This window comes from Ips typographus, linkage group LG4 (assembly GCF_016097725.1).
Source record: "Ips typographus isolate SLU linkage group LG4, UJ_Ityp_2.0, whole genome shotgun sequence".
Taxonomy (NCBI): domain Eukaryota; kingdom Metazoa; phylum Arthropoda; class Insecta; order Coleoptera; family Curculionidae; genus Ips; species Ips typographus.
Genome location: NC_138425.1, coordinates 13,749,716 through 13,768,368, shown reverse-complemented (window position 1 = coordinate 13,768,368; position 18,653 = coordinate 13,749,716). Strand labels below are relative to the sequence as shown.

Genomic DNA, 18,653 nt, shown 5'->3' with positions numbered 1-18,653 from the left:
AATTACTTAGTTAAATAGTCATCAACAAGTTAGTTGTATGTAAATTTTAAAATTTAGACAACTAAAACAACACTTACCTTCTTGTAGTTCTAGCCATAGACTCATCTCCATTCTCCTCAGTCAAGTTGACAACAGGAACAGGCACACTTTGGAATATTACATCACTGTCTCTCACAGTTGACTGTTTTTTGCTCTTTGTCCTTGTAGTTCTAGTAGTAGACACTCGTTCAGTTTTGATCGCCTTCTTCTTCACTGGTGGCACCCACGTAGGTGCTGGCATGTCTTCATTTAACACATTTTTATTCTCCTTTTCGCTGTCTTCTTGTAGAGGAGTTAAAGAAAGTTTCTCTAACTTTACGGAGATATTAGTACTTATAGTCGAGGCAGTAGTGGTTTGATTTGCTTTGCTTTCTTCCAGACCTGGTTCAATGTGAAGTAGAGGGTGTTACGGGTGATCAAATAAGTCTTACCTTGGTTTGCCTCTGATTTAAAACGTGTGGAGTCAAGCTGTCCTGATTTAATGCACTTTCTCAACTCCTTCAATTCTTTTTGTTGAACCTGTGATTCAACCATTAAATAAAGGAAAAAACAAGTGAGTAAAACCTTCAAACCTCCTGTAACTCTTTGATGGCCTCTTCAGCCTTAGTTAAGATACTGACTGGATTCTTCTCGTAATATTGTTTAAAAGTATCGAGCAGCAGATCATAGGCCCAATTTGACTTAGCCATTTTCAGGGCAGACACAAACTGGAAAATCAGCTACTAAAACCTCGACTAAAACCAAACGAAAATGGCAGGTTTTTTAATGGCTTTTACGTCCTGGGTAAATAGCCAGGTCAATTTGAAATTAAGGTCGAGGGCGGTGCCGGAGCTTTGACTTCTTCTCCTTAGTACATTAATGGAGTTAGTAAGACATCCCCACCAAATAATAAAACACTTCACGCTCCCAGGCTGTCGTTTTAGCCTCGGAAGGAAAAATAGTGATGGAGATCTGGAAATGACCCAAAACGGTTAAATTTACAAATCTATGTAATTTTCTTTTAGATAATGACAGTAACGTTAATGACTGCGAGCTTACGTTTTGCAAGCAATAAGGCGCCTAGATTCCACTTATTATTAAACCATCATACAAGTTGTCTATTATTTCACTGAAACTAAAGCTCTAGGTAAGAACCTAACTCATTCCAATTTAAACAAGTTCTGGGACACCAAACAATGCCCTACCTATACAAATGATAGTATAGTGACGTACCTCCTATCTTTATAAAACATTTTAATGAATGATGGTTAAGACGGAAACATTAGAGTCACGATATTTCCGACTTTTTAACATTTGCCTCCAACTAATTTTTGGTAATTTTTAACAGACTATATCTCCGAAATGCCTCTGCCGAATTTAAGGAATAAAAAAAGGTTTAAAAAGATCGTTTTTTTGTAGAACTAGAACCAGGGATTCATTTTGACACAGTGAAAACTCTTGTCTTGTTTTTGGCGCTGCTACAGGGTAATTTGCCAGCACGATTTGTGAGGGGGCTGAGATAGTCGAGTTTGCACTCCCCAACCCCCAGTAGTGTGATGTTTATTGACCAAAATCTTAGCCTTGCCTCTCAATAAGGGCACTAATGACTCTCACAACAAAGGAACACCATTGAACTACGCTACACTACACACATATGGAGACATATATCCACATACAGGAAACAGTACAATCGGCCTATAAGATTCTAGTAATTCTCTATTTTTATTGGGTTTTAAAATGCTTATTATATTGTACTGTTTCCATGAAGACAGTATTTCAAGTTCATCATTCAATATTTTATTATAAATATCTAACAATCTGGATTTAAAATTAAGTGGCATACTCCTAATCATTAGATATGATATATCATCCATTCCTGGGGCCATCATTTTTTTATTCTGTAAACTATTATCAAGTTCCTGAATGGAGAAATCATCAACATCACTTCTATTATAATTAACAAACCTGAATTCAGGTCTGACATCACATATGCCCATGTTTTCCAGTATTGTAAGTTTTATATCATCTGAAATATTCGATTTCCATTGAGTGTTGACATTTTTACTAGAGAATTTTTTGATTTTATTCCATACATAAGTTATACTCGAATCCCTATTTAAAGATTCACAAAACAGACTGAATTTCTCCCTCTTTTTTGCTTGTAGTTTTCTCCTGACCAAAGCTATTATTCTTTTAGTTTCTATGTAGTTATCTAAGTTAGGATTGAGACTAAAATTTTTCATACATTCATTTCTTGCTTTGTGCACATTGGATCTTTCATTGACCGTTTTGACTGGAATACACTGAGATGCAACTTGATTAATTTTATTTTCAAACTCACTAAAATCTGTCACATTTCCAGATAAATTTTCTAACATTAAAATTTCATAGTATTTTTTCCAATCCAAGAAAATTCCTAGATTTATAAGGAGTCAACTTACATCCCTCAAAAAAGATGCTGTTTGCATCATTTCCCATTTTTAAAGAGGTCGGAAAATGATCACTTGTGCCGCACTCTGATAGAGTGGACCAATCAGCTTGTATTACCAATTCACTACTAACTATCGAAAGATCAACTGCACTTTTGACATGATGAGGATTCTGAAACAGAGTGGGCGCGCCATCATTCAGAATAATTAATTCATTTTTAAAGACAAAATCATGCAAAGTTTTACCACCCTTATTTGGTGTTACTTCATCCCACATTGGCTCATGACAATTAAGATCACCGACAAGGATCATGGGCGTTCCCAAGTTTAAAATTTCCTCCAACAATTCGTTAGTGATAGCGTTATTATTGCTGCTGTAGATATTAGTTAGATAGACATTTTTAATTTTGATTGTAATGTATTGAACCTGTCCATTATTGTATTTTTTAATGAAATCAAAGAGTACATAATCCTTGATAAGAGTTGCCACACCTCCATATCCATCCTCCCTATCCTGTCGTATAATGTGAAAAGTATTAAGAAAGAAATCCCGTTCCTACTTCAACCAAGTCTCATTGATAAAAATTAAATCAGGTCTGTGCTTATGAATCAGATTAATAAGATCAATTCTATTTTTCTGTATACTTCTAATATTCCACTGCATAATGGATAAATTATTGTTATGAGCCATTTTTGTGTTAAATATTACTGCTCACGGAACGATAACATCATAATCCCTGTATGTCTCCTTATTAAGTTCACTTAAAATGAATTGATATAGTACAGTTTTACCTCTCGGGGTTTCTAAAAATTTGTCCAATAAAATATTAATATCTTCCTGTGCATTCGAGTAACCTGACCTCTGGTCGTTCTGTTCATAATTATTAAGGGCACTATGAGGCATCTGCCTATTGTATTGATTTTGTTGGGAATTATAATTATCATAAGTTGGTGTTCTCCCTGTAGAAGTAGAGGGGAGGGAATTAATATCAGAAACTTGATATGAAATGTTTTTTTCGGGTCGAGAGTTGGGGAAAAACAAAGCCTCTTTGTGGGCCTGTCGGTCATAACCACCTGATTGTTGAATCACTCTTTTCTTCAAGGGTTCATTTATAACTGTTTGAGAATATGAACGTTTCTTAGGACTACTAGAAAAATGAGCTTGTCGTCTTTGACTGGGATAATGTAATCATCTTTATTAGTAGGGGTCTGTGTAATTGTTTGAGGAAATTCAGAGGGGTTGTAAAAGAAGTCGTTTGGTGTGCGGTAAGTCTTTTTGCAAGCATTTGAGGCGTCATGATAGGTTAAATTTTCATAGGCCATTAATTTCTTGATATTCTGTTGTCTAGTATATTCTGGGCATTTCTTGTTAGTACTTCTGTGATTCTCCTGACAAAAGTGACATTTAATTGAGCAAGAATATGAAGTGGAATTATTGTCTACTCCCTCGATAAGAATCACGTGATCTTTTGAATTTTTTTCACCACAATTAAAACATTTTTCTTGACCTTTACAGTTTTTACGTGTGTGTCCATATAAGAGGCAAGAGTAACATTGGGTAACTGGCCAGATGTAGATTGCTACAGGTAAGGGTAGTCCAAAATATTCTATTTCCCTTGGCATTATAGTTCCTTTAAAAGTGAATAAACAAGTTCCCGTAGGGACATACTCTACACTGTCATTTTTGATAAATTTCCTACTTCTTATAGCCTTTTTGTATAAGTAATGTATTTTTCAAAAGAGCATTAGCAGAAGAAAATGTGTAGAACTCTATAAACAATCTATTTAGACCTTTATTCCTAATTTTCTTAACATCATTCAATTTCAAGTTAAATATGTCACAAGCGATTTTAAGGTGAGAGAACCGGCCTATGTTTGTGTTTGTTTGGGATTCCACATACACAAAAAAAGGACCAATATCTTTTTTATCATATAGCATCACAGTACGTTCTTTCTGTTGAGATTCTGATTGAGCCTCCTTATCTTTAAAAGTTTGCGAGGGGGGGTCGCCCCCAAACCGAAAGCACAATTCAATGAGATTAGCTATGAAAATTAATGTGAAAAATGAAAAACAAGCAGATTTGAAAAAAAAATTCAACCTCAACTTACCCAAGTCTGGGATAAAATCACTAATAACCGGTTAGTACAACAATGAGCCCCGATAAGGCACGAAAGCGATTTGCTGCGACGCCAAGGAAGGTCCTCACAGCACTGACACAGTGAAAACACTGGAAAACAAGAAAAACATGCTGGCGTGCTGCAAATTTCTTTAATTTCATATCATGTCATATCTGTTTTGTTGATAGTTCGGGATGTATTTGGTTTTTTTAAATTTTTGCTCTACCATAGGAATTATGGTATTTTTTTAGAAGAAGAAGGTAATCAAAACAGAAGGAGTATCTAACACAAGAACTACAAGGACAAAATTACTCTGTATCTCAGGAATACCATGACTAATGTGTTTACTGGTTAAAAAATCAGTAACCCAGGATGGAGATTAATACAATTCTTTTTTTGTTGTGCTAGAATAGGAAACAATTGAATAGTGTTATAGGACAATAATAATTACCGAAAGTCTGCACGTTCTTATATGTTACCCCTTACTGCAGAAATACTGAGAATAATTTTAATAAAAAGATTCATATTTAAAATTATATTAAAAAAGATACTAGGGACACTTGTTGATTAATAAAAGCATTTCTGTTGTAGACATACACCATCCAACACATCCCACCATATCAACCAAGCCCTTGAAACGACATAAGAAAGAATGTTGTAAAATCATCTCAGCTATCAAATGTACTGGATTGAAATTATATGATATACCTATGGGATATTTGAAGACTGAACAGGGTGTGCGGATTTAGTGTTTTGACAGGAGCCACAACCCCATTTCCCGGCTAGATAGGAGCAAACTAGTATACATGTCTAGAGCTCAATTTTTGAAAAATAATTAATCGCAAAAACCGTATTTCAAAATCTTGTCAGTTTGCGGCGGTAGATGGCGTTTTTCTAAATTATATACGTTAACGTATGATGTCAAAAATTGACCCCCTGGGACAAAACTTTTTATCAGTGAGCTCAAACAGGATCTAATTTTTATGTAGTGTGTAGTTATTTTTGGTTATGAGACTTAATAAAATATTACCATAGTCAAAATGAGATGAAAGCAGTCTTTTATAAGCAGGATCAGTTCATGTGTTCAAGTTGTTTTGTCCAGCTGAGATTTTCAAGTATAGATACCATACCATACCTAGATAGTTACACCAAGAAATTTTCTTATCATCATAAATTATGTTATGTATTCGAAAAATTATATATAATATAAAAATATAGGACTTTTCTGGCATTTGCTTTAGAGTTATTGTGAGAAAAAGCAGGTTGAAAGGTGAAAAAGAAAATTAAACTCCTTCATACATGATATACTAATTTTCCAGATCATGTTAGGCCCACTTGCATATATTATGACAAAGTCATCAGCATATTGAATTAGGCCGGGATTACTCAATTTCATAATCATAAACTTAATTTTTGTCCATAACAACACATAGTAAACAAAATACGCCAGGTTACTTGTTTACTATGGGTTGTTATGAACAAAAATTAAGTTTATGGTTAGGACTATGACTATGAAGTTGGGTAAACCAGCATTATACCTATTTACACTAGATCAAATAACATTTGACAATTAAAGTCACTGTCTTAAGTTATTAACTAGGTAAAACCACTCAAATCTCATTCAGTAATGTTTATACATATTAGTTTTGTGCCTATTTTATGTTTTAGGATAAATAAATTATGATTTGGTTGTGAGCTGTGATTTACAAAAAGTTGAGATGTTTTTATTATTGGTTTGGTTGGTTCTAAGACTTCTAAAGAACATAGACTTATCCATAAAGCAACAAATAAATTCCCTGGAATGATTACCTCAAAATACACCATGATGTTAATATTGCATCTGAAAGATGGTTTTTTAGTTGTCATTTAGTAAGTAGGTACCTACTGATTCTAGGATATGACTATCTTAGATTTTTATTTTCATCTGTTATTTCTCTATAAAGTTCCATACTCGGTTCCATAACGAAGAAATATATATATTTTTTTTAAATATTAGGACCAAAAACAGAAAAAACCTCGGAAAAAACTGAGATAGTCATTTCCTAGCTCTACATTTTCTCAAAATGGGTGCAAATATTCAAAGCAGACTTGTGGGTTATCAAATTGCCTATAAACTAATTGTTTGCACTTTGCAAAATTAACATGGCAACCAATGAAGTAAAACTTTCCCCTTAGAAATCAGCTATTTTTTTTTATTAGGCTAATCTAGCAAAATTCTAACACTTTATGTATTCAAGACCATAAACCATTACACCCAAGATTACACCCCTTAGCTGTTTTAGTAATAACATTTTTTATCACAAACTTCTGCTTTGTATAGTTTCTCAGACACACTACCTAGCATTGTTAGTTGGCCTTATTTATTCTTATGTCTCTTTCACAAAGAACATAACATAATACAAAACACATAAATATAAATGTAAACAAATAACTTTAGTGAAACATACCAATTTGTTCACAATTAAATGCTGCTTTTCCTAACAGATTCAAGTTAATCATAACCTAAACATAACATTGGAAAAAATTAACTAAAATTTTACATTTATGTCCATTGTGAAAGTGGCATTAAACTCACTATACCTCACAAAATTGTGAGCTGTCTCAGCATTGTTAAACTCAATAAGGGATCTTATTTTTACCTGTCTCAGGAAACCCCACATACACTTCCTAACATAAGTTGCCACAACATCTTGACAATAAGACAATGGAAGCAAATTACCAACATTTTGATCTTGGAGACCATCTACTATTACAGTGTAAAAGCACTGAGAGTTAATTTCAAAGAAAATTTGGTGAGCTATTTAGGCTATTATTGCTCTTGAGTTGGCCCCCATTTACTAGTAAGCAAAAGAACACCAAAAATAAGGTGATAAATGCTTAGGAACTAAAATACCTGTTTATCCAATAGTGGTGGTATCAGTACAGGATGAGGGAACACTTGTTAAACTTTAATCGAAGGGAATCACACAGGAAACTTGTTAGTGACTCCCAGCGAAACGGACATAAACTTTTGGTTAAAACTCGATGAAAAAGCTCCAGCTTTACGAAAAAAAACTGGATTGTCTCTCCTAATTAAGGACTCTAATAACAACTAATGGCAGTTATTCCTCGTTACTTACGTGACAGTTGACAGTCTGTTTGAATTTAAAAGTTTGACATTTGTTAAATGGACAAACCGCAACGTTGCCAAACCCTACATTTATACTTCATATACCTTGGTTTTATACTACTTATAATAGTCTAGTGCCCGTATGCAACATACTATGCTTTAATCTCGCGTAGTTAACGGCGTCTAACGATTCTATTTTATTCGCTATGCACCGCGGGAAAAAGTCCATTTTTTATTTAGATTAGGTTCGTTCCAAACCGCATAATATCTAGTAATGTATGACTGTATTGGCAACCTTGTTTTGAAGATATGTTACCATAACCTAACTTTTGTAGTAATTTTGTTTTGTTTTGTTCTATTGTTCTTGTTCAGTGGTTTTGTTAATGTTTGTGGTGTTCACTGTTCATTCAAAGTTGTATTCCAAAAAGTTGCAATAACTGTAAAAAAATGACTAGCGAAGTATCTGAATCTAACGCAGAATTGCGGTTAATAGAATTGGCAAAAGAAAATCCAGATGGTATATCCAATAATGACCTCAAGCAGTCAATGCCGGAATTGCCCCTTAATGAAATGACCACTATAATAAATAAGCTGCTAAAATCTGGTACTTTGGAGCTTTTTAAAAGTAAAGGAGAGTTGCTGTACAAGTATAAAGACCCATCGAAAAAGACTGTCATAAAAGGTTCCGATAATGAAGAGAAGCTTGTGTTCAAGATCATTGAGGAGGCTGGAAATAAAGGTATTTGGATTCGTGATATCAGGTAACTTTTTTTTATAAAATTGTACTCATGTCATAGTCATAAAAGCCAAAAATATTGTGGATAAAGATTGTATTTACAGACTTAATATTTTGTCCAAAACAGAAGTTTATTAACAATAATACTACAGTTAAGTTATATACAATAATAGTTACTCTTAACAATAATGCTACATCCACATTTTCACTATGTTAGTAGTTTTTGTTCTTAAAGTTACCCTTGGCCAAAACTAGTAATGAGGTAGCTATTTGTTTTTTTTTTAGCAAGCTTTATTTGTAGTTTTAGAAGAAATTATCGGCAAAGTACCTAAATATACCAGTAAATGACTAGTAAATTACTGGTAAATTACAAATACTTTGTTCTGGCAGTTCAAATTTTGACACTGCTTTTCTCCCTGACTGTACCAAATTTTGTAGTGTCTTTCAGGTTATTAGATAGGAACTTTAGTGAGTATTCCAAAAATGTGCTTAAAACAGTAATTTTTTCACTCCAAGTGGGCTTTATAGGCAACTTTGTCCCTGATTGTCCTTTCAAACTGGGTTTCTAGCAGTTCAAACTTTGATACCACTTTTCTTCCTGACTGTACCAAATTTTGTATTGTTTTTCAGGTTATTAGATAGGAAATTTAGTGAGTATTCCAAAAATGTGCTTAAAACAGTAATTTTCTCACTCCAAGTGGGTTTTGTAGGCAACTTTATCCCTGATTGTCCTTTCAAACTGGGATTTTGGCAGTTCAAACTTTGATACCACTTTTCTCCCTGACTGTACCAAATTTTGTAGTGTCTTTCAGGTTATTAGATAGGAAATTTAGTGAATATTCCAAAAATGTGCTTAAAACAGTAATTTTCTCACTCCAAGTGGGTTTTATAGGCAACTTTATCCCTGATTGTCCTTTCAAACTGGGTTTCTGGCAGTTCAAACTTTGATACCACTTTTCTCCCCGACTGTACCAAATTTTGTATTGTTTTTCAGGTTATTAGATAGGAAATTTAGTGAGTATTCCAAAAATGTGCTTAAAACAGTAATTTTCTCACTCCAAGTGGGTTTTATAGGCAACTTTGTCCCTGATTGTCCTTTCAAACTGGGTTTCTGGCAGTTCAAACTTTGATACCACTTTTCTCCCTGACTGTACCAAATTTTGTAGTGTCTTTCAGGTTATTAGATAGGAAATTTAGTGAGTATTCCAAAAATGCTTAAAACAGTAATTTTTTCACTCCAAGTGGGCTTTATAGGCAACTTTGTCCCTGATTGTCCTTTCAAACTGGGTTTCTGGCAGTTCAAACTTAGATACCACTTTTTTCCCTGACTGTACCAAATTTTGTAGTGTCTTTCAGGTTATTAGATAGGAACTTTAGTGAGTATTCCAAAAATGTGCTTAAAACAGTAATTGTTTCACTCCAAGTGGGCTTTATAGGCAACTTTGTCCCTGATTGTCCTTTCAAACTGGGTTTCTAGCAGTTCAAACTTTGATACCACTTTTCTTCCTGACTGTACCAAATTTTGTATTGTTTTTCAGGTTATTAGATAGGAAATTTAGTGAGTATTCCAAAAATGTGCTTAAAACAGTAATTTTCTCACTCCAAGTGGGTTTTGTAGGCAACTTTGTTCCTGATTGTCCTTTCAAACTGGGTTTCTGGCAGTTCAAACTTTGATACTACTTTTCTCCCTGACTGTACCAAATTTTGTAGTGTTTTTCAGGTTATTAGATAGGAAATTTAGTGAGTATTCCAAAAATGTGCTTAAAACAGTAATTTTCTCACTCCAAGTGGGTTTTACAGGCAACTTTGTCCCTGATTGTTCTTTCAAACTGGGTTTCTGGCAGTTCAAACTTAGATACCACTTTTCTCCCTGACTGTACCAAATTTTGTAGTGTCTTTCAGGTTATTAGATAGGAAATTTAGTGAGTATTCCAAAAATGTGCTTAAAACAGTAATTTTCTCACTCCAAGTGGGTTTTACAGGCAACTCTGTCCCTGATTGTTCTTTCAAACTGGGTTTCTGGCAGTTCAAACTTTGATACCACTTTTCTCTCTGACTGTACTAAATTTTGTAGTGTCTTTCAGGTTATTAGATAGGAAATTTAGTGAGTATTCCAAAAATGTGCTTAAAACAGTAATTTTTTCACTCCAAGTGTGTTTTATAGACAACTTTGTCCCTAATTGTCCTTTCAAACTGGGTTTCTGGCAGTTCAAACTTCGATACTACTTTTCTCCCTGACTACCAAATTGTGTAGTGTCTTTCAGGTTATTGGATAGGAAATTTAATGAGGATTCCATAAATGTGCTCAAATCTGTCATTTTCTCACTCCAAAAGGGTTTGACAAGCAATTTTGTTCCTGACACACACTGTACTCAAAAGTTGCATAAACCAGGGTTTAGAAAAGTTTTCCTGCAGTATTTGATACAAAACCTGTTTCTGAGATTTATGACAGTTTTTTGACAGTGGTCTCATGACTACCTAGCTAAAGTAGGTCACACCACGTCATATTTGTGACTAATGTCAAAACTGTCAAAATTTGCCTAGAATTTTCAAGAATTACAGTTGAATGCAGTTTTCGAAAGAAGACATGTTTCTGAGATTTATGACAGTTATTTTGACAATTGTCACTAAATTTTTGGTATCATAATATTTTCAGATTGGCGTCATTTTTCTCATCTCAAAAACATATTATTTGTCATAATTTAAACATGAGATAATGAAAATGCATTTTTTTAGAAAATGCTTCTTGATAGCACTAAAATGAAAAAAGTTTTTAGATTGAAACTCATTTGGTACAAGAATCACTTTGCCAGAAAAGTTTTACTTCATTTATTTTATTATCGGTAAACCAAAATGTCTTAAAACAATATATAACAATTCAAAACAGTCTTATATTCACTTTATTTTTCAGGATTTTATTTTGACAATATTGACCAAAAATTACTTAATGTATATTAATGACAGTCATGACGACAGGAGGAATTTTTTTTAAATTCTTTTATTTCAAAAGATAAACTCTTGGATAAACTATAAACATTAATTGTGCAAATGATACGAGTTATAATACATATTGTTTTGCGTTGTAGATTTAAATCCAATTTAAACATGACACAATTAAACAAGGTGCTGAAAAGTCTTGAAATGAAGCGAATCATTAAAGCAGTCAAATCAGTTGCCGCAAGTAAGAAAAAAGTGTACATGCTTTTTGATTTGGAACCGGACAGTTCAGTGACAGGTGGTGCTTGGTACCAGGATCAAGATTTTGAGAGTGAATTTGTGGATGTACTTAATCAGCAGTGTCATAGATACTTGGTGCAGAGACTGGAAGATGCTGCCAAACAAGGTAAATATGTTTTATGTAAGGGAGTTCTATTGACGTTTCAAGATAAGAGATACTCCCTTTGGTGATCAGTTATGTAAACAGTTTCGGGCATTCCAGCTGTCATTTCTCCGTTTGTTCACATTGATTTTAGTTAGGAATGTAGCAATAGTTTCATAAATATGAAGTGACAGTGTCATAATAATTATAATGTTAGGTTAGGAATGGGTTGGCCGATTTTAGTTCAAATGGCGCTGCGATCTTAACTTAAAACGCTAATTGGACTAGGAAACTGATTTATTTTATCTAGCGTATTTAGAGATGCCCCAAGGTAATTTTCTCTACGAACAATTTACGGAAAACGGTAAAATAGAGAATAGAATTTTCCTATTTTCGTTAAATTCTCTGTAATTTACCGAGAATATTCTCTTATGCTTCTTTTTATTTGTTAGTTGTGAATAAATACCACAGAACATAAAATCTGAAGCTTTGTGTTCAAATTTAATTTGACCAATTAAAACAGCATATAATTTTGTGGAATACATTTTTATTAACTACTTTTACTAACTTTCCTTACTGGTTTACCAAAGAATTGAACAACAACATTTTCAAAAATAAAAGACTTTGGCGACGTCTGCAAACTCATAATTCCGTCCGCAGACTCATTAAGACCCAATATCATCATGCATACATTAAATTTATTGAAAATGCTGAGTCAAATATAAAAAGTAATCCTTCCAATTTTTGGTCATTTATCCAAAGCAAAAAGCCTAATCCCGAATTCCGGCCACTATGAATTACGCAAATCAAGCAATCAGCGGGCCCCAGAATATCGTATCTGCGTTTGTAGATTACTTTAATAGCGTGTACAAAACACCCGATGATCGTCACCCCGATGAGGTCGTTTCAGCCTGCAAGATGTTGAACAACAAAGCTACAGCTGGCCCCCGATGGAATTCCAGGCTTTTTAGTGAGAGACTGTGCTTTTGCCTTGAGCGTTCCACTTTGTCACCTGTTCAATCTTTCTGTGAGCAACGGTCAATTTCCTGAGGTCCGGAAGGTTGCCAGGGTTTGTCCTGTCTTTAACATGATGACCCACATCATGTCGAGAACTACCGAGGTATTTCAATCTTGTGTAGCGTCTCTTTTACAGGGTTTGCAATAGGCTCTCGAGTCATCAACATGGTTTCTATTCTGGGAGGTCATATTTGACTAATTTGTACTCGTTCTCCACTTACCATTAACAATGGAAGCCAGGTTGATGTTATTTACACGGACTTTAGCAAGGCGTTTGACCAGAATGACCACTCCCTTTTACTCCAGAAAGTTTCTGAGCATTTTGGCTTCTCCGACAACTTGGTTTTATTGTTGAAATCTTACCTCTTGCGGCGTAGGCAGTTCGTTGAGTAGATCGGACATGTTTATTCCTACTTCTGGTGTACCTCAGGGTTCTAATCTGGGCCCTTTAGTTTTTAACCTTTTTATAAACGATCTAATTTCAACACTCAACTGCAGTACACTGGCGTATGCTGACGACATAAAAATATTTAATCGCATCGATACTTCGGCCGATTGCACCCTCTTGCAGGACAGTATATCCGTTCTCAGTCAGTGGTGCCTGGCTAGCCGGCTAAACCTCAACATCTCGAAATGTAACGCAGTCTCTTACTCACGAAATAAAACCCTCGTACAATGGGCCTGTCCCACAATTTTTTTTTATTTCATAACTACAAAGACGGATTGAAAATATTATACCCGTATTTTTTTGTTTTCAAAAATATTAATTCTAAATAGAAAAAAAATGATGATAAAAACTACATTAATCTCATGTTTAAAACGCCCGCCGCCGGTGACGTACTACACTATCAACCAATCAGCGACAAGAAGTAAAACAGATGGCGTGCAACAGCCAATAAAATCGCCCAGAATTACGTACGTCACATGCGCGCCAAAACAGATCTTTTAAATTTAATGGACAAATTCACACAAAACTAATGTAGGAACATTTACGACCATAATTTTTTCTTCAAGAATATGAAAAATTAGATTTTTGATCCTATTCTTTCGATTCCAGTCATTAAAACAAAAATTTATGATATGTGGGATAGGCCCATTTAATTATACATTGTGCGAATCCACCCTTGACAGACTATAAAGGACCTGGGTGTGGTTTTCGATGCCAAATTCTCTTTTATTCCTCACATCGAACAAGTGGCTGCCAGCGCCTCTAAAACTCTGGGCTTTGTTTTGAGAAACTCTAAACATTTTGCTAACCAGGATACTATCAAAGTGCTGTATAACTCCTATGTAAGATCAAAATTGGATTACGGTTCAATAGTGTGGTCCCCTATAACTCCCACATTCAAACTCTTGAGTCCGTGCAAAGAAGATTCCTGAAATACTTGATGTTTAGAGAGGATAATGTATACCCAGAAAGGGGTTTGGAGCATAACCGTATTCTTCTTAGGTTTTCAGATCTTCCTCTGGCTGTACGTCGGGAATTGCAGTCACTCTCGTTTCTCTATAAACTTACCAACTCTAAAATAGACTGCCCATACTTGTTAGAGCGGGTTTCGTTTAATATTCCTCGTTTTTAGTATTTAGTTATTAATTATTTAAGTTTGAGTTCGTATACTATCTTTCAATTTCCTGTAAGTGGGCGTCGGCCTGTTGGAAATAAACGGCTTTAATATTATTATTATTATTATTACATATCCAACCTGACAATATTTAATTAAATATACAACCAGGTATAATTAAATCATAAACACTCTGTATAAAAGAAAACAGTATAATAAAGGGTGGTGCAGTTTTAAATGTCAGTAATTCACCATTCGATAGCCCATCAAAAAATAAGTTGACATGCATTATATCATTTTCCTGAAGAATGCTTTCTAAGGAAGATGCAGTCCTTTAAATTTCAGTTTAAAAATTGTTTTTTTGCTATAACTGTCAGACCGTTGGGGCAATTTTGATCAAATTTGGAACAAGTATTTATGAAGTGAATACTTGTTATGTGACGTGAATGACGTCGAAATTGTTTAGTGGCGTCGATATAGGGGGATGGTTTTAATTTTCCCGCTCTATTTTTTACGCTCACTGGATGTTATTCAAAAATGACAAAAATATCTACCTGGGTTATTGTATATTTTACTTTGAAATGGTTCAAATGTGAAAGTCCAAATTTATACTGAATATTCTAAAAACTTGTTATTTACTACTAGGAATAGTCTTAAAATTCGTTTTTTTTGTCTGCAATCCATTGTCGAGTGCCTGAAACTGGATTTCAAGCATTAAAGTCATTTTCATTTTTTACTACTAAGGAGAGTCAAAAAGTCTATTTTCAGGACTTTAATATTGGTGTACAACTCAATTTTCTGGACTAAAACAAGTCTAGAATTCAATTAAACACTAGAAACAGTCCAAATTAAATCTTCGGACTAATTCTAAAAATTGCGTTCAAGACTAATATCGTAGCATTTAGTGCCAAAATTTTTTACTTTTATTACTGAAGGGTCTGCAATTTGACTTTTACTATTACAAAAATAGTCTTAAACTTAGAAATGCTTTAATTTTTTACACCGATGAGTGTAGAAGTCAATATAATAGTGAATAAGCTTGAAATGACATTTTTAATACTATGGACAATGTACAAACTGGCTTTCAGGCTTGAGTCAAAAATTGTGTGAAGATCTCAGAGTCTTGAAACTCGTTAGGCTGAAAACAGTCTTGAAGCACTAAAAACAGTTTAGATTTTTAAGAAATGATGAATACTGAGGTGTCTAGAAGTCAAATTAATAGAGACAAAGCTTGAAATGGCATTATTAAGCCAATAGGAAATGTAAAAATTGTTTTACAATGTAAAATGTCTGCTATGACAAAAACTTGGTAAAGATAGCTCGATAGAAACTTGATTTTCGCAAAAAAATTTTTAAATTATGAAAATTTGGTATCGAAGTCGTTGGTTGTGCAGTGCAAATGTCGAATATCTCAAAAACAGATAGGTATATGAAAATCTACATAAAATATGTTTAGAATTCATTGTAGTCCAAACATGAAACAATGTAATGTGGTTTCATTTAATGGATGTTTCATTTAAAATAATGGATGTTTCATTTAAAATAACCGTAAATGTCATCAATTTGAAAATGATTTTAGATAAACCCTACCAACTTTAGTAGCTATACAAATTTTCAAATTTCTCTTATTTGTACTTTTTAACATAATCGATCGATGCAATTCCCAAAGGACCACCCTGTATAACAAAAACTAACAAAACTCTAGATTCTTTCGCTGAACCGCACATTTTCTTTATGAAACTCGATGTGGTATGAGTAATAAAAATAACGAAGTCCATTAATTTGCCATATACCACACGGGTAATGTAGGTACAATATTTTATCTACGATCTACACAGAAATTAGTAATTTTTTAACTCTAACTTTGAGTTACATAATGATAGATTTTACAGCCATTAGTGCCATAATGATTGTTTTATTGTACTCTTAGGGTGCTTTACCGAACTAGTGCGATAAAATGAATTATTATCGCACTAGTGACCGTAAAATCCCTCATTACGTAACTCAAAGGTAGCTATGTAATGGATCATTACCGTGCAAGTAGTAATATAAAAGTCAATTTTTATTACTAAAGTTTTTCAACTACAAAAACAGTTTTTAAGCCCCTCAAATCAATTTTCACAGTTTACAAAGACTAAATAAGTCTTTCAATTTGTCTGAAAACTATGAAAACTGGTTACAAAAACAATTTTTAACACTCTCAAGTAAATTTTCACCGTTTTAAAGTCAATTTACTCGCTTCTGTCAATTTTTTTTCAAAGTCCTTTCATTTGTCTGGAAACTATGAAAACTGAATACAAAGAAATTTGTTAAGCTTCTTAAGTCAATTTTCACCGTTTCCAAGACAATTTTTAAGTTGGGTTGGGTTGGAGTCTTTGAACGTAAAAACTCAATTATCTCGTAAACAAAGTTTTAAATCAGAATTTTATAAGAGATACTTTCTTTTTCAACTTGAACAAGGAAATTTAAAAAAAAACTGTTATTTTTGAAAATTTTTCCAGTGACGTAGAAAATAAGGTGGCAAAATAAAACCATCTTCCTGTTCCAATCTACGCCACTCGACAATGGGCCTGTCCCACAATTTTTTTTATTTCATAACTACAAAGACGGATTGAAAATATTATACCCGTATTTTTTTGTTTTCAAAAATATTAAGTCTAAATAGAAAAAAAATGATGATAAAAACTACATTAATCTCATGTTTAAAACGCCCGCCGCCGGTGACGTATTACACTATCAACCAATCAGCGACAAGAAGTGAAACAGTTGGCGTGCAACAGCCAATAAAATCGCCCAGAATTACGTACGTCACATGCGCGCCAAAACAGATCTTTTAAATTTAATGGACAAATTCAAACTAATGTAGGAACATTTATGACCATAATTTTTTCTTCAAGAATATGAAAAATTAGTTTTTTGATCCTATTCTTTCGATTCCAGTCATTAAAACAAAAATTTATGATATGTGGGATAGGCCCATTGTGACAAACGTCATTAACATCACATAATGAGTATTAATTTTATAAGTGCTTATTATGACATAAAACCGATTTTTTAAACTGATCTTTGAAGGACTTTTTTCACTGAATGATAAGTTTAGCAATTTTGCATTTTCTTCCTTAATCAACAATAAAAAACTACTAGTAAATGTGTTTTCCAGGTGGCGGTCCTTTAATGGTGCGCAATCGATCATATGCCACTGCGTCAGAAGTGCAGACATTTATTTCTGATTTGGGAATCAGTAAGGTCACGTTATCTATTAAAGATATCGAAAGCATTTTGTACACTATCGTCTTAGATAATAATGCTGAAAGAATCGCAACTGCGAATGGAAGTTTTCTTTATAAAGCTGCGAACAAATTCTTACTTCCTACTGGATTAGTAAAAACTTGTTGTGGCGTTTGTTTGATTGCGGATAAGTGTGCCTCTGCTGGTTCGATAAATCCGAATGCCTGTGTTTATATTACAGACTGGTTGAATAGAAGTTGAAAATAAAGCTTAAACAGTAAAATGCGTTTTTTGTTATTATTATACAAGGTGATTCACGGTGACGGTATATTAGAAGTTCCTACACAACCCATTCAATGAAGTTTTATACAAACGAACAAAAATGACTGAACGGTTAACAAAACTGCAGACAAAATGGAACAACAACCCCCACAACTGGACAAGTCACTCACAAGACCAACTAGACAATCCCTGTTGGACCCTCCACTCTGTTGGAGCATTTCAATTAAAAATACCTATTCATTTTCTTTTTTCTTTGGTCTGTAAATATAAATGTAAATAGTTATTAGTGTAGATTAAAATCTTACTAATAGTTTGATTTGTTCATTATTATTTTTCATTGTATCATGGGCAGAAATGCCAATGGGCCTTTTCATTGAGAAACAAATTTGGTATATACAGGGTGTTTCGGGAGGAAAGGGAAATATTTTGGGAATGCGTTCAAGAGGTTAGAATAAGATAAATGAACCCATATTGTCACGTTTAGGGGTGCATAGTGAGGGATGGTAGAGAAACAAATTAGGTCACAGGCAAGCCTCGTTTATTATAAAAATAGTTTAAACCATACACTTAAGAGGGGTTATTCTTACCCCCAGAATGCCGTAATCACGGACGTCTTCATGAAAGTACGGGGAGGGTGAGTCTAGTTCAGCTACACCGTAAAGGGGGGCACGCAAAGTGTTCTTGTACGGTGTGACCAAAGGACCAAGTAGTCAACTGATAGGGTTAAGGGTTCTAACGGTCACTTCAAGTTGCGAGAGAAGCCTTCTCTTTTCAGCCTGGGATCCTAAGAGGGTAGCGTCCCACCACTTCAAGTTAGAGACTGTTACTCGCCGAC

General features: G+C 34.0%; 2 protein-coding genes and 1 long non-coding RNA gene across 5 annotated transcripts in view; 2 read left to right on the top strand and 1 right to left on the bottom strand.

Annotated features, from left to right (window-relative positions):
• The window catches only part of LOC145727705 (uncharacterized), a 35,543-nt gene extending 27,863 nt beyond the window's left edge, over positions 1-7,680 (bottom strand). The window contains exons 1-6 of one of the 3 annotated variants that reach the window (XM_081977521.1): positions 7,459-7,680; positions 4,557-4,675; positions 816-990; positions 612-746; positions 471-558; positions 78-420 (exon numbers count right to left, since the gene is read on the bottom strand). In XM_081977521.1, the coding sequence (XP_081833647.1) occupies positions 78-420; positions 471-558; positions 612-728 (548 nt within the window). In that variant the 5' untranslated portion in view covers positions 729-746; positions 816-990; positions 4,557-4,675; positions 7,459-7,680. Of the gene's footprint in view, positions 1-77; positions 421-470; positions 559-611; positions 991-4,556; positions 4,676-7,458 lie in introns of all 3 variants that reach the window. The other 2 variants (XM_081977518.1, XM_081977519.1) reach the window with 2 other exon arrangements.
• On the top strand, positions 3,698-6,381 carry LOC145727712 (uncharacterized). Its single transcript, XR_014177914.1, has 3 exons — positions 3,698-4,033; positions 5,157-5,997; positions 6,096-6,381. It is a non-coding gene; the product is annotated as an uncharacterized LOC145727712 (long non-coding RNA).
• A 308-nt stretch (positions 7,681-7,988) lies between the features above and the next one.
• On the top strand, positions 7,989-17,821 carry Polr3F (RNA polymerase III subunit F). Its single transcript, XM_081977524.1, has 3 exons — positions 7,989-8,435; positions 11,497-11,753; positions 17,469-17,821. Exons 1-3 carry the CDS (start codon positions 8,122-8,124, stop codon positions 17,795-17,797), a joined length of 900 nt encoding a protein of 299 aa, XP_081833650.1. The 5' UTR covers positions 7,989-8,121; the 3' UTR covers positions 17,798-17,821.
• The last annotated feature ends 832 nt before the right edge of the window (positions 17,822-18,653 follow it).